The 12,261-nt window shown below is 40.8% G+C and overlaps 1 protein-coding gene across 2 annotated transcripts in view; it reads right to left on the minus strand.

Moving 5' to 3' along the window:
* The window catches only part of FNDC3B (fibronectin type III domain containing 3B), a 408,921-nt gene that overhangs the window by 332,962 nt on the left and 63,698 nt on the right, over positions 1–12,261 (minus strand). For both annotated transcript variants that reach the window (XM_030575639.1, XM_030575641.1), the window contains one exon: positions 8,455–8,593. In XM_030575639.1, coding sequence (XP_030431499.1) covers positions 8,455–8,565 — 111 coding nt within the window. In that variant the 5' untranslated portion in view covers positions 8,566–8,593. The remainder of the gene's footprint in view (positions 1–8,454; positions 8,594–12,261) is intronic.

Here is a 12,261-nt window from a genome sequence, read left to right on the forward strand (position 1 = left end):
AATGGACATGCACACTTCCATCAACACAACTCCAACGGTCGACTTTCCCACTCCAAACTGGTTAGCGACCGATCAGTAGCTGTCTGGAATAGTGCAATCTCCACGTGCTTCTCCAATGGCAGGGCAGCTCTCATTCTCATGTCCTTGTGCTGTAGGGCAAGCTCATCACACAGTCCCATGAACAAGCCATGGCTTTCCTCATCTGAAAGTTCTGCAGCCATGGCTTGTCATCCCAGATGTGCATGACAATGTGATCCCACTACTCAGTGCTTATTTCCTGAGCCCAAAAGCCGTGTTCCACTGTGGTCAGCACCTCCATGAATGCCACAAGCACTCTCATGTCGTAGCTACTACACGTGGCGAGATCAATATCAAACTGCTCTTGCATTTGAAGTTTAAGGAATAACTCCACTGCCACTTGTGATGTGCTCGTGAGAGCAAGCAGCGTATTGGTCAACAGTGCAGGATCCATTCCTACAGACTGAAGAGGCAGAGCAGGGCACGTAGTACAAAAACCACTGAAAGATGGCGCCAAATGCGGACTTAAACACAGGGATTGCTGGGATGCAAAGCAATGAATCACAGGGCATTGGGACAGGACCCAGGATGCCCCGCAACCCCCTCTGCCTTCCCACAACTCTGAGCGGCAGTGGAGGAAGAGATGATCTGTGGGATAGCTGCCCAGAGTGCATCACTCTGAATAGTGCCACAAGTGTGAACACACTATTGCGCAGGCAGCTGACAGTGTGAACACACAACAGCAGTTTCCCTTCAGGACTCTCCAAGCAGTGCTGTAACTGCCGAAGCTGTCACTCTGCCAGTGTAGACATACCCTAAGAGAGCTCTGCTTCCCCACTGTTTGAGGAGAAGAAGGAAAAAGTCTATTACTTGTCTTTGGTTTACCTCTCTGCAAATCATGACTGCAGCTATTTTATTACTCAGGATTAAGTGTTCCTATTTACTTTGTAAATACAAAAACACACTGAGAAAGGGGCATAATCACCCTTTAAAGCTCTGCTGCCAAACTCCTCAGTCCTTACACATGAAAAGCTCCCATGGATATGTTCATGGAATAATTGCCTAGGTAAGAACTGTGGGATTTGGCCATCATTATGCAAGTGTTTATTAACCAAAAGACATCTCCCAGAGCACAACAGATAAAGCATTTCACATCTATTTTAAAAACTCAGAAATAAAACTATTGCCATGAAGTACATGCCATTCGAAATGCCAAAAAATTTAAGCATCCCACCATTTACTGCAGAGAAACAATAATCATCTCTTACACTGGGCCACCTGAATTGCTTTTTCCATTTCATCTCCCAAGTACAAGATCATTACATTATTTCTTTCTGGGTTTCTTATCCAGTTGCCATAGGTGATTAGGGTGTTAATAATAATAATAATAATAGATAATAAAAAAATGATATTATTATAACATTACCTGGGAGGAATACTTTATGTTGCAGTCAGCAATCCTAAAATGGTCACAGTGGAACTACAATGGTGTCTAAGTAAGATCTAATAGATCTAATTCTTTCCCATCTCAGTGAAAGTTTCTCACCTTTAGAGTTAATGAAATTCTATGTTGCATTCTTAGGGCACCTTTCATCTCAGGATCTCACAGCACTTTGCAAAGCAATACCTAACTAGGCTGCAACTCATAACATTCCTGTCAGGTACTTCGGACAAGCTTTTTAAAGGTATGTAGGCACCTAAAGATGCAGACAGGCACAGCTGAAAGTCCATCTCATTGCCTAAATACCCTTAAAAAAAAATCAATCCCATAGTTACTATTATTCCTGTGCACACAAATACACAGGCATAGTTTGACTTCTCTAACCAGGCCAACGGGGCTGCGCATATGGGACAAATTCTGCGCCTTACTAAGAATGTTTGGTGGTAAGTGAACTTACTTGAAGATTTATTTCCCAAGTCCTCCAAAACAACAAAACAATATTCTGCATCCTGGAGCAGCTTTGTGGCTCCAGTTCTCTTCCCAAGGTTATGCATAAGTGATTTTTAAGAGAGCTCATTGTTTCTGAAACCTAAACTTAAAATCTAAGCAAAGACAGAAGTCGAAGCATAGTGCCTTAAAATGTAAAAAAGAAAGAAACTGAAAACAGCATAAGGAAATAAAGGCGTATTGTATACCACAGCTCATCATCCTGCAAACATACCCTTAACTTACAAGACCATGCTGCCAATATTTCACCCAGAGAGGAGGCAGTGATTGAAAAATCAATTTGGAACCAGCTGCTCCTTTGCTCTGGGCCTGGCTGCATCAATAAGTTGATTACTTATACAATAGTCTGCTTTCCAAAAAAAGTGTACTCCTTAAACTACAGAGGTGATTAACAGAACTGAAGCAGAACATGCACAGTATTTGGATTCTGTTTTAGGACACTTGCGATCTTAGCAAAATACACTTTGGCAATACATTTATTTTTACGTTTAGGACTTTAGCAAAGCTTTTGATACGGTCTCCCACAGCATTCTTGCCGGCAAGTTAAAGTAGTATGGGCTGTGTCCAGTTTTGGACCTCACACTACAAGAAAGATGTGGAAAAATTGGAAAGAGTTCAGCGGAGGGCAACAAAAATGATTAGAGGGCTGGAGCAGGAGACTTAGGAGATGGCTGAGGGAATCGGGATTGTTTAGTCTGCAGAAGAGAAGAATGAGGGGGAGATTTGATAGCTGCTTTCAACTACCTGAAAGCGAGTTCCAAAGAGGATGGATCTAGACTGTTCTCAGTCGCACCTGATGACAGAACAAGGAGTAATGGTCTCAAGTTGAAGTGGAAGAGGTTTAGGTTGGATATTAGGAAAAACTTTTTCACTAGGAGGGTGGTAAAGCTCTGAAATGGGTTACTTAGGGAGGTGGTGGAATCTCCTTCCTCAGAGGTTTTTAAGGTCAGGCTTGACAAAGCCCTGGCTAGGATGATTTTGTTGGGAATTGGTCCTACTTTGAGCAGGGGGTTGGACTAGATGACCTCCTGAGGTTGCTTCCAACCTTGATATTCTATGATTCTAGTGGCTTTAAGTTTTCACAAAGATGACTATGCTCTTTTAAAATAATGATTAACGTTACCAAATTACATACAGTTTGCTAATTCTTGCCAAGTTTTGCATATATATTCACACACAATGAAATTTCAGAACTGGCCAGATCCATTTTGCCTATGTCCCCATTCCTGCAATCTGATCCACAAAAACAGATTCTTATGCTCATATGAGACTTGCAGACACTTTACGTCAGCATGAAAATATCCCACACGGATGAGGCGACAGGATCAAGACCTAAATTTGGGCATAAGAAACACTAAATTTACACAAGTGAACAATCAGGTATGTGTACAAAACAGGTAACCACACACTTAAGTGATCCACAGCAAGTGCTGTTGCTTATTTTGTATATGCAATTATCGGTTTAAATGCACAACTATGGATTTTAGCACGTGCACACACACGCACACACTCGGAGGGCATAAAAATTCAGTTTAGACACTGAAACCAATCCTCTCTGTGCAAAATACATATTTGTACATGCAACTATCATACGTGTATGCAGTTACTTGTTTTGCACATACATACAAATGCCTAGCTGCAGGTATGAAGAGGAGTATTTGCATGCACACATTTTGCACGGGCCATTTAGGCCTCGATCCTCAAAAAGTGACCCTATCAACAATACATACCACTTCACACTTCATGTTCCCAAGTCATTTATATGATGACGAACAACAAACAACTTACAATAGAGAGAAATTCTTACGCACAGTGTTAGTTCTGGAGCCTCAGTTTGCAGTCCCATTCCACTCCGGTGGGACAGCTAAACAGTTCAGGCTATTCTCTCTGTGTTGTTTACTCTGATAAGGACTGTTGCTGCCCTGCTCTTTCTTCAGTTTACAAAAAGCGAGGGGAATAAAAAGGAAAAATAATTTCAAGAAGGGAAAAGGTGAGATAATACATGATAACAATAAAGCTCCTTCATCTGAGGCTCTCAAATACTTGAAGCCTCAGAATAATTCTCTGTAGTATTATCCACCTTTCTATATAAGAGAGGACACTGAGGGTAAGTGAGGTCACACAGGAAGCCTGTGGCACAGTCCAGAAGAAAACTGAGATCTCCAGAGCCTGTTATTTACCACAAAGCCTTTATCTGAAAGTAGACAACTCACAATGACCAGTTCAGAAGAAAGGGAAAATCCAGTATCCCTTTGTAACACAAGTACTCTACCAGGCAGCCAATTCTAAGCCTCATGATATTTGAAAGCAATATACTGCCATTGTTGAAAACAAAAAGAAAAAAGGTAATTGTGCAAGAGGACAGCTGGGCAGAATTCAGTCATGAGCATCCTTTGCTTAGAGGCATCATTCACTAAGATGATAAAATTAAACTTGCAATGTTTAGAAAAAAAGTATGTTCTGAACTCCACAGATGGGCTTTCCAAATAACAAACTTCATCCAGGGGTTACTTCTGTAACTCTGCCTGCCATTGTCAGCAATCCTGGATCTCATTTCTTTTTTAAAGTGCATTGAAACAGTTTGAATTCCCCTGTGTTTAAACCTATTGATTTTAAATTTTGCTTCAGATCTTCCTTGGACTGATTAAATCCTAAAATGCCACTCAACAAAGGCAGCTTAGACAGGTCATGATTACAAAGCTTTGTGGCTCCCCTCTTGAAAAAAATGCATATCATTCTTTTCCCACAGAAGAGATTGTGCTGGAAGACAATGTATTTTCTTTGGGTATGTCTACGCTACAGCTGGGACAATGCTTCACAGCATGGGTAGACAGACATGTGCTAAAGATAGCTGTGGCAGCATAGTAGACAGCTCAAGCTAGCCACCTACATACAATCCCATCGGAACCCCTAGGTACCTATTCGGGCAGCTAGCCCAAGGTGCCACCCGTCCCAGGCCACATTGCTACCTTTAGCATGCTAGCTCGAGCCAAGCTAGCACGTGTCTGTCTACTCATGCTGGGAAACCCCCTCCCAGCTGCAGTGTAGACATACCCATAGAATAAAGATAGATTTGTTATAGATATAATTGTTATTTCTGCTGCGAGTAACTCCATTCTGATGTCACTTATTACTTCTGAGTTTTCCTGTATTCTTCAGCTAAGGAGACATCAGCAAACTGAGCTGCTTTGTAAAAAATCATCTACTGGTATAGAGAAGGAAAAGGCCTCCAAGGAATATATACCACTGGTGATATGAGCAGCTGCTAAAAGGCTGAGAAATATGGAAGAGAAGTAGTGTCAGAATAGACACGATAACTTTAAAATTACCAGAGACGATCTTCCGGATCTACATTAACAAAGAACACCCCAGAAAACTTAGTTCCTATTATAACATGCATATATACAAACACAGAGAAGCTGGTTCACGTTTCCCAGTGAAGGCTCTTTTACATATAGCAGAGGTGGCCAAACTTACTAACCCTCCGAGCTGCATATGACAAATCTTCAGATGTTCAAGAGCCGGGATGCGCATGCCGGTCAGGGCTTCAGCCCCACGGTGGGGTTGTGGGGATAGGGATTTCTGCCCGGGGGTGGGGCCTTCTGGGCTTCAGTCCAGCAAAAGATGCCTTTCTGAGCTCGGGGCTTCAGCCCCGCTCCTGCTGAACCACCAAGCCACGGCAGGCGCACCTCAAGGGGTTGAAGCCCCAAGACTCCCCTCCCTGCTAGGCAGAAGAAGCCTCTAGCCCCACCACCTCACCACAAGGCAGAAGTCCTGAGGGCCCCCTCCCACCCTTCCCATCTAACAGGCAGAAAATGGAGGGGACATGTGAGTGGGCTGTGAGCCACATTTTAACTGTAAAAGAGCCTTACGTGGCTGGCGAGCACAGTTTGGCCACCCCTGACATATAGTTCGGCAGAATCTTGATGCTAGAAAGTAGATTTGATCTTGTTTTAATACCTTTCCAGAGAAAAAAGGTTAGTCTATGTTCCTGATCTATTAAATAAAGCTGCACTTGGCTCAAAAGAGGATCCTGTATTCTCACAGTCTGGTTGACCTTTATCTGTTTTTGTGAACAAAATGCAGAAGCAACTCAAAACAGTAAGCTGATTTGAAGTACTGTATCACAAACGTTTGTAGCCCCTTAATTCATTCAGCTTCTAAAGAAGTCCTGTTCAACAGCTGCATCTGGACTTACTAACTCCTGTACAGGAATGAAGCTGTTAGAAGCCTGCAAGTTCTTGCAAGGTTCCCAGCAGAGTACGCAGATTGGTTGCACTTCACTATGAGTGGGCCACATCCTGAGGTAGGACCAGAAAAAGACGAAGTTAAAATCTCATCCTAAATGTGAGGGCAAGTACAGTTAATTAAGTATCATGCAGGGTCTTCTATACACCATAGTGAAATGATGCATCTCACGCACACTGTATATCAACTCCCTTCACTGCATATCAACTAGCAAAGTACATAGAGTAAAAAAAGTGATGGGCACAGAACTGGTGTTTCTGAAGAAACATGGGTGTAAGTGTGCTCTTCATCATGATAAGCAGGCACCTCTTGGGGACCTACTAGCAATATTAGGCAGCAGTCACTTGGTGGCTGAGCTCTTATTAACACAAGATCAGATTTCCCCTGTGCCCCGGTCTGGCTCAGTCCTTTTAAATTGATGACTAAACAAGTATGTACAACATTCTGTACATACACTGTTCAGAATTAGCCTCTGTGAAAAAAAGCAAGCATAAAAGATGTATCAGTTCTGTAATCATCATCTGGAATATTATAAATCATTTCCATAACTTTTCCATCATTAGAAGTACATTGGAGAGTTGTAAATACAGGTCTTAAAACCACAACCATATATTAGCAAATACTGCAACATTCAAATTCCAAACAGAAATTTCATTCAAGAAATCTATTGTACATGAGTTTAAACTAATTTCATGGAGCTCAATCAATGTCTATTTCACCTCAAAATTCATGTCTGGGGCTCTTTTTTATAACCTTTCCTGAGGAGAAAAAAATCATTACTGGAGACTAATCTAGATTCAAGATGATGGTTCAGTATCTTTTCAAAAAGGATTCAGGTCTGGATTTTGAATATCTCAAAGTGAAGTGATGTCTGGATCCGAAGTTTTGATTCAACCTATTATAAAGACAGCAGGCCATTTAATGGAACCTAAGGCTAGCAGAGACCATCAGATCATCAAGTCTGACCATATCACTGGCCACAACCATCAACTGCATACTAAGCCCAACAACTGGATTTAGACCAAGGTATAACAGCCCTCAGAAAGCTGAACTATCATGTGCCACAGGCAGAAAATAGGAGGGACGGTAATGCACTATTTGCATAATCCAGATACAGATCTGGGTTGGATTTCAAACACACTCCCAAATTTTACAGGTGGTTTATTCATGGGTTTCAGTTCAGGTCCATCTGTATTAAGTTCTTATGGCCAAATTGTTTAAACGTAAGTGCCCCAAATTAGGTCTCTAAATCCACATTTTACTCATCCAAAGAAGAGTTGTCTCATTTTCGAATATGCCCAGCATCCTCAGTTTTCCCTGAGCACTGCACAGCACCTCTGAATCAGGCTAGCTCCATTAGAAGGCCTGTATTCTCCATTTCTGCAGTTCAGGCTGTATCTGCCCAAGGTGGTGAGAGTAATATCCTCCTCCCATCCCTGTTGAGGAGCAGTATCAGGTGGGATTCAGGGTATTAGGACAGCAGTTCAGGCTGACAGGGCATTCCTATCCCTTTCAGGTGAAAAAACTCTCAGTGCTCTGTAGCGATACCACCTCTGGCTGTGAGAATAGCTTCCATCAAAATCCATAAAAGCATCCTCTCATCCTCCATCAAGTCTCTCCTCTCCCATAATGCCTACAGTGAATTACGACATCATAATGGTTAGGCTGTGATCACTACCATTACCTGGCTAAAAATTGTGAACATACTATTATATCTGTTACCCTTCTGACCCATCCCAACCTGCCTATTTGTCTCATCCACCAGTTAAGCCTTGTCTTGTAGAGTTTTAAGCTCTTTGTAGCAGGGAATGCCATTTATTTTATGTTTGTACAGCAACTAACACAACAGGGCCCAGTGGTTGTGACTCTAAGGTACTACTGCACTACAAGTTTTTTCAAATTATTGATGACTCATATTAATATTATTATGGAACTAGATGCCTAATTTCAGGCACCAAAGTCTGACAATTTTGTCCCATTATTTTGAATTCCAGTGAATATATTTAAACACCAAATGGAACTGATCACTGCAAAAGCAGTGATGCAATATAATATCCAGGTCTCAGTGTAGGCATTCCAGTATTTGGGTCAAATTCTGCCCTCAAATACATGGCATAGTTCTCCGTGAAGACAATGGGAGCCAAACATATGAGCCAAGGTCACTATTTGGCCTTAGATAGGTCACATTCAGATCATTCAATGGCTCTTAAATTCCCACTCATCCCACAAAGCTTACTAACCTGCTGTGATCCGTCTCCATTCACTATGTGAGGCATCATGGCTACCTCCCCATTCAGCAATGGTGGCAGCTCCAGCGGGATTTGGTCGGTCATCATCATTGTGACGTACATTCATGGAGAATTTTCCTCAACGGGGTTCCTGCAAGACAGATATGTTTTAAAATAATTTTCTTTTAAATGTAGACTAAGAAAAATCTATTCATACTTCAGTAGGGTGGTACCCTTCCCATTAAGGCTATTTGCTTAAAAAGGTATATCCTGGGCCAAGGGAAACTGGATGAGAGGACTGTTAATGGCTTTCAGATCATGTCATGGATAAATCCATTGCTCTCTAAGAAACATTCTAGAATTAGTATTCAGCAAAACAAACATGGTGAAATCTTTACTCTTTTTCTCCAGGGCTTTTCAAGCATTAATATCTTCAGCCAGAGCCTTCATCCCAGATCTGAAACTTCTGAATGATAGTATGAGCAGCTTATGGTTCAGTTTGTTGATTTGTAACAACACAACGCTCACACTGGAACCTGCTTCCTTTGCATATTTAACATTCATAAGAGATTCTGTTACTCTTGACATTGAGATACAAGTCTGTCGCATCTTAGGCGCATTTAACATGCGCAATTTCAGCTTTACATGGTTGGCAAAAACAAGAGAAAAAGAGAAAAATAATTTAAACACTGTTTCTAAATCTGTATGCAGGTGATTCCACCTGCCATTACACTCAATGTAATTTTGACTATACGCGATTTTCACTTTACGCGCTGACTGCGGAATGTAATCCCAGCTTAAGATGAGACAAACCTGTACAGCAAGAGCCAAGTGCTTTTAATCCCTTGATAGCACTTCTACAGACAACATGAATTGAAAAGAGAGCAAACTTTCAGTGTTCAGTGGTCCCCACTTAATTATGACATAAGTGAAAAGAAAGCTCTTGCCTAGAATCTTATCCAACATGTAGAATGTGGACCACTGTGTAGGAAAGCACGTAAGAAGAATTTGTAATTAAACACACCACCTTCACTATACCACCATCCCTCGCAGATAATTATCTGGAATGTTATATAAGAAAAGTTGCTAAAAATCAGATGAAAGCTTTGTAATAAGAAGTTTTATAATTCAGCGTTAATAGTAACACCATGCTGTTTTAAAAGGCAATAATCCAGTTCCTTAATGAATAAACAACAGGACCTAAAGTCAACAGTTTACCCTGACAAAGGAGCAGACTTTTGCACAAATCCCCATGGTTCTAATGCTAATTGAATTTATTTAATGCCTTTCATGCCAAAGAATCCGAAATGCTTACAAATGAATAATATACAATATCAATAAAATTCAGTTGGAAAACCTATCAATTGTGGTGAAGCGCAGTAACCAGGTAGGTAATTGGCACACACAATGCTGAACAGCTCTACACAGAAGGGAATTTTGGGGGGAAAACACAACAAAGGAAACCCTATTGATGTGGAGAGTGTTGTAGGATCCAATGTCTCCGTGGAATAGACAGGACTTTGCTTTTTAAAGTTACAGCTACAAGAGCCATACAACATAAATAGTGTGGAATTCAATTTATCTGCTATAGGAAGGGTAAGAAGCCGAGTCAGCCCTGCCAGGATTAGAATCTGTGGTTCCATGGAGTCTAGATAGTTATAACCTGATACACAGATCACTAAACCACTCCCTCTCCTGCCGCTAGTATTTAAATTTAGATTTTTTAAAGCCATGTTTAAATGTAAATGGATGGGAAACTGAACTATGCTCTCTCTTCACCATTATATGCTTATTTACTTAGAGTTGTTGAAAATGAGCCCATTCAGAGCTCAACATTAAAATCCAGTCAGCGGTGGAGCAATCTAACTACCAGAGAATAAATCAGACCATGAGTGAATATTCTGATTAACTGTGACAGCCCACTTGTGTAATGAGAATGTTCAAAGTGACTGTTTAAAACTCTGCACCCCTTAAACTGAATAGTGTTGAACCTTTCACTCTTATGTCACGTATCTTTACACATAGAAAGTAATGGTGAACCAACCTACATCTCTTCTAAAACAAGGGTCCTGCTCACCACCACCATTACCATTCCTCTGGCATACATCTGTAAAGGCTATTTTGATGTAGCTGATACCAAATTTTGCATGATTCACATAGTTCTTTCTGATGTTCTCACTACCCTGAAAATACAGCTTTTCTAATTGTCACTCCAACTTGATATAAATAGAGGACATCTATTTCAAAATGAAAGACTCTCCTCCTTTTATGTGAGACTCAATTATAGGACTCAAATTCTCACCAAGTTTTGAAGAGTAACGTGACGTAACACACAAAAGGCAGCCATATATCAACTAGTGATCAGCTAAACAATAAGTCCATGTCTTTGCGCTTTAAGTCTCGTTCTAGGCCTGGGTCAAGCATTAGTGTGGGCCTATATCACAATCCTATACCATTTTCCCCACATATTGACCAACAGTGACTACACACATGAAAAAGGGATCTGGAAACCAAATATCTCTCTGGCTCACAACATCAAGCACCATGATCCAATCCACGCATCATCTTCCAAAATCTCCTTGGCTCTGAAACGTAAAGCTGGCAGCTGAAAAAAATCTTCTCTACTTGTCACGTGAGTGACACATGTCTGCTTGAGGGCCCCCCCACCTTTCCTCACCAAGCCAGTTTTGCCAACTTTCACAATTTTTACTGCGAGTCTTGCAGTATCTCAGGGGCTATTTAAAGCCCACAGATCCTGGAGCCAGGTGATTACATGAAAATCTCAGCTCTCTTCTTTTTTTTTTTTTTTAATTTTCTAGCCCTCATGATTGTTGAGAAAAGTTTGAAAACATGAACCCTACAAGTTTAAAACCCAGAACATAACTCAAAACTCCAAAATTATTTTAAATCTCAAAATTTTGGAGGTCCCACAATTCTTCATTATTAATTGCTGGGAATTGGCAACACAACCAAGGTCCTGCAAAACCTAGTTGTAACCATTCTGTGTCCTGGTTGTACAGATCACTTAGGAAAAAACATGACTCTAGTTGCTTTCCAATTAAAGTGGATTAATTCATGGAACAGCTAATTGTATCCCTAGTCCATAAAGACTTTCTATGTGAGTTCACCAATCATACATAGAGGACAGCTTCACAACACGGAGCCTTTTCTGGCATTTATTGGCAAGCCCATCTAGAGTACATATGTCCTCAAGTCATTCCTGTTTTTTTAAGGTATATCTATAACTTCATGAAGGAGTTTTGAAAGGATTGCAAGGCTGACAGAAGCCATTATAAACACATTAAAATGCACGTGCAAATACATGACAAATCCATCCAGTCTGAATCTGGAAGTTTGAGTTTTAAAAGAGACATTTTTTATCTCAAAATAATGCACATGCCATTTTTATTTGTTTAAACAGACTGAAGTTTGAAACTATATTTTTCCATAATAAATTTCACCACTCCAGGCACAACAAACCAATGTGCTGACGTATATTTGCTGAATGTCATTATTTAAAGCATAGTAGTTGCATTCTCACTATGGCCATGTCTACACTAGTCTTTTTTTCAGAAAAGTTTCCTTCTATTGCCAATACTGATGCAACTCCACAAATAACGACAACACTGGTTGTTGACAGGGCACTGTTGGCCATTGGCGTCTTCCAACACAGTCATCTAGACCTGTTCTCTGCAGGTTTAGATAGCATGCTTTTGAAATCACTGGCAATCACAGGAACCATCTCTAAAACTGGTGAGAAATTTTCACCAGAAAGCCCTAGTGTAGATACAATTGAAGTCCCAATTGAAATTATACCAT

This window comes from Gopherus evgoodei, chromosome 9 (assembly GCF_007399415.2).
Source record: "Gopherus evgoodei ecotype Sinaloan lineage chromosome 9, rGopEvg1_v1.p, whole genome shotgun sequence".
NCBI classification, from domain to species: domain Eukaryota; kingdom Metazoa; phylum Chordata; order Testudines; family Testudinidae; genus Gopherus; species Gopherus evgoodei.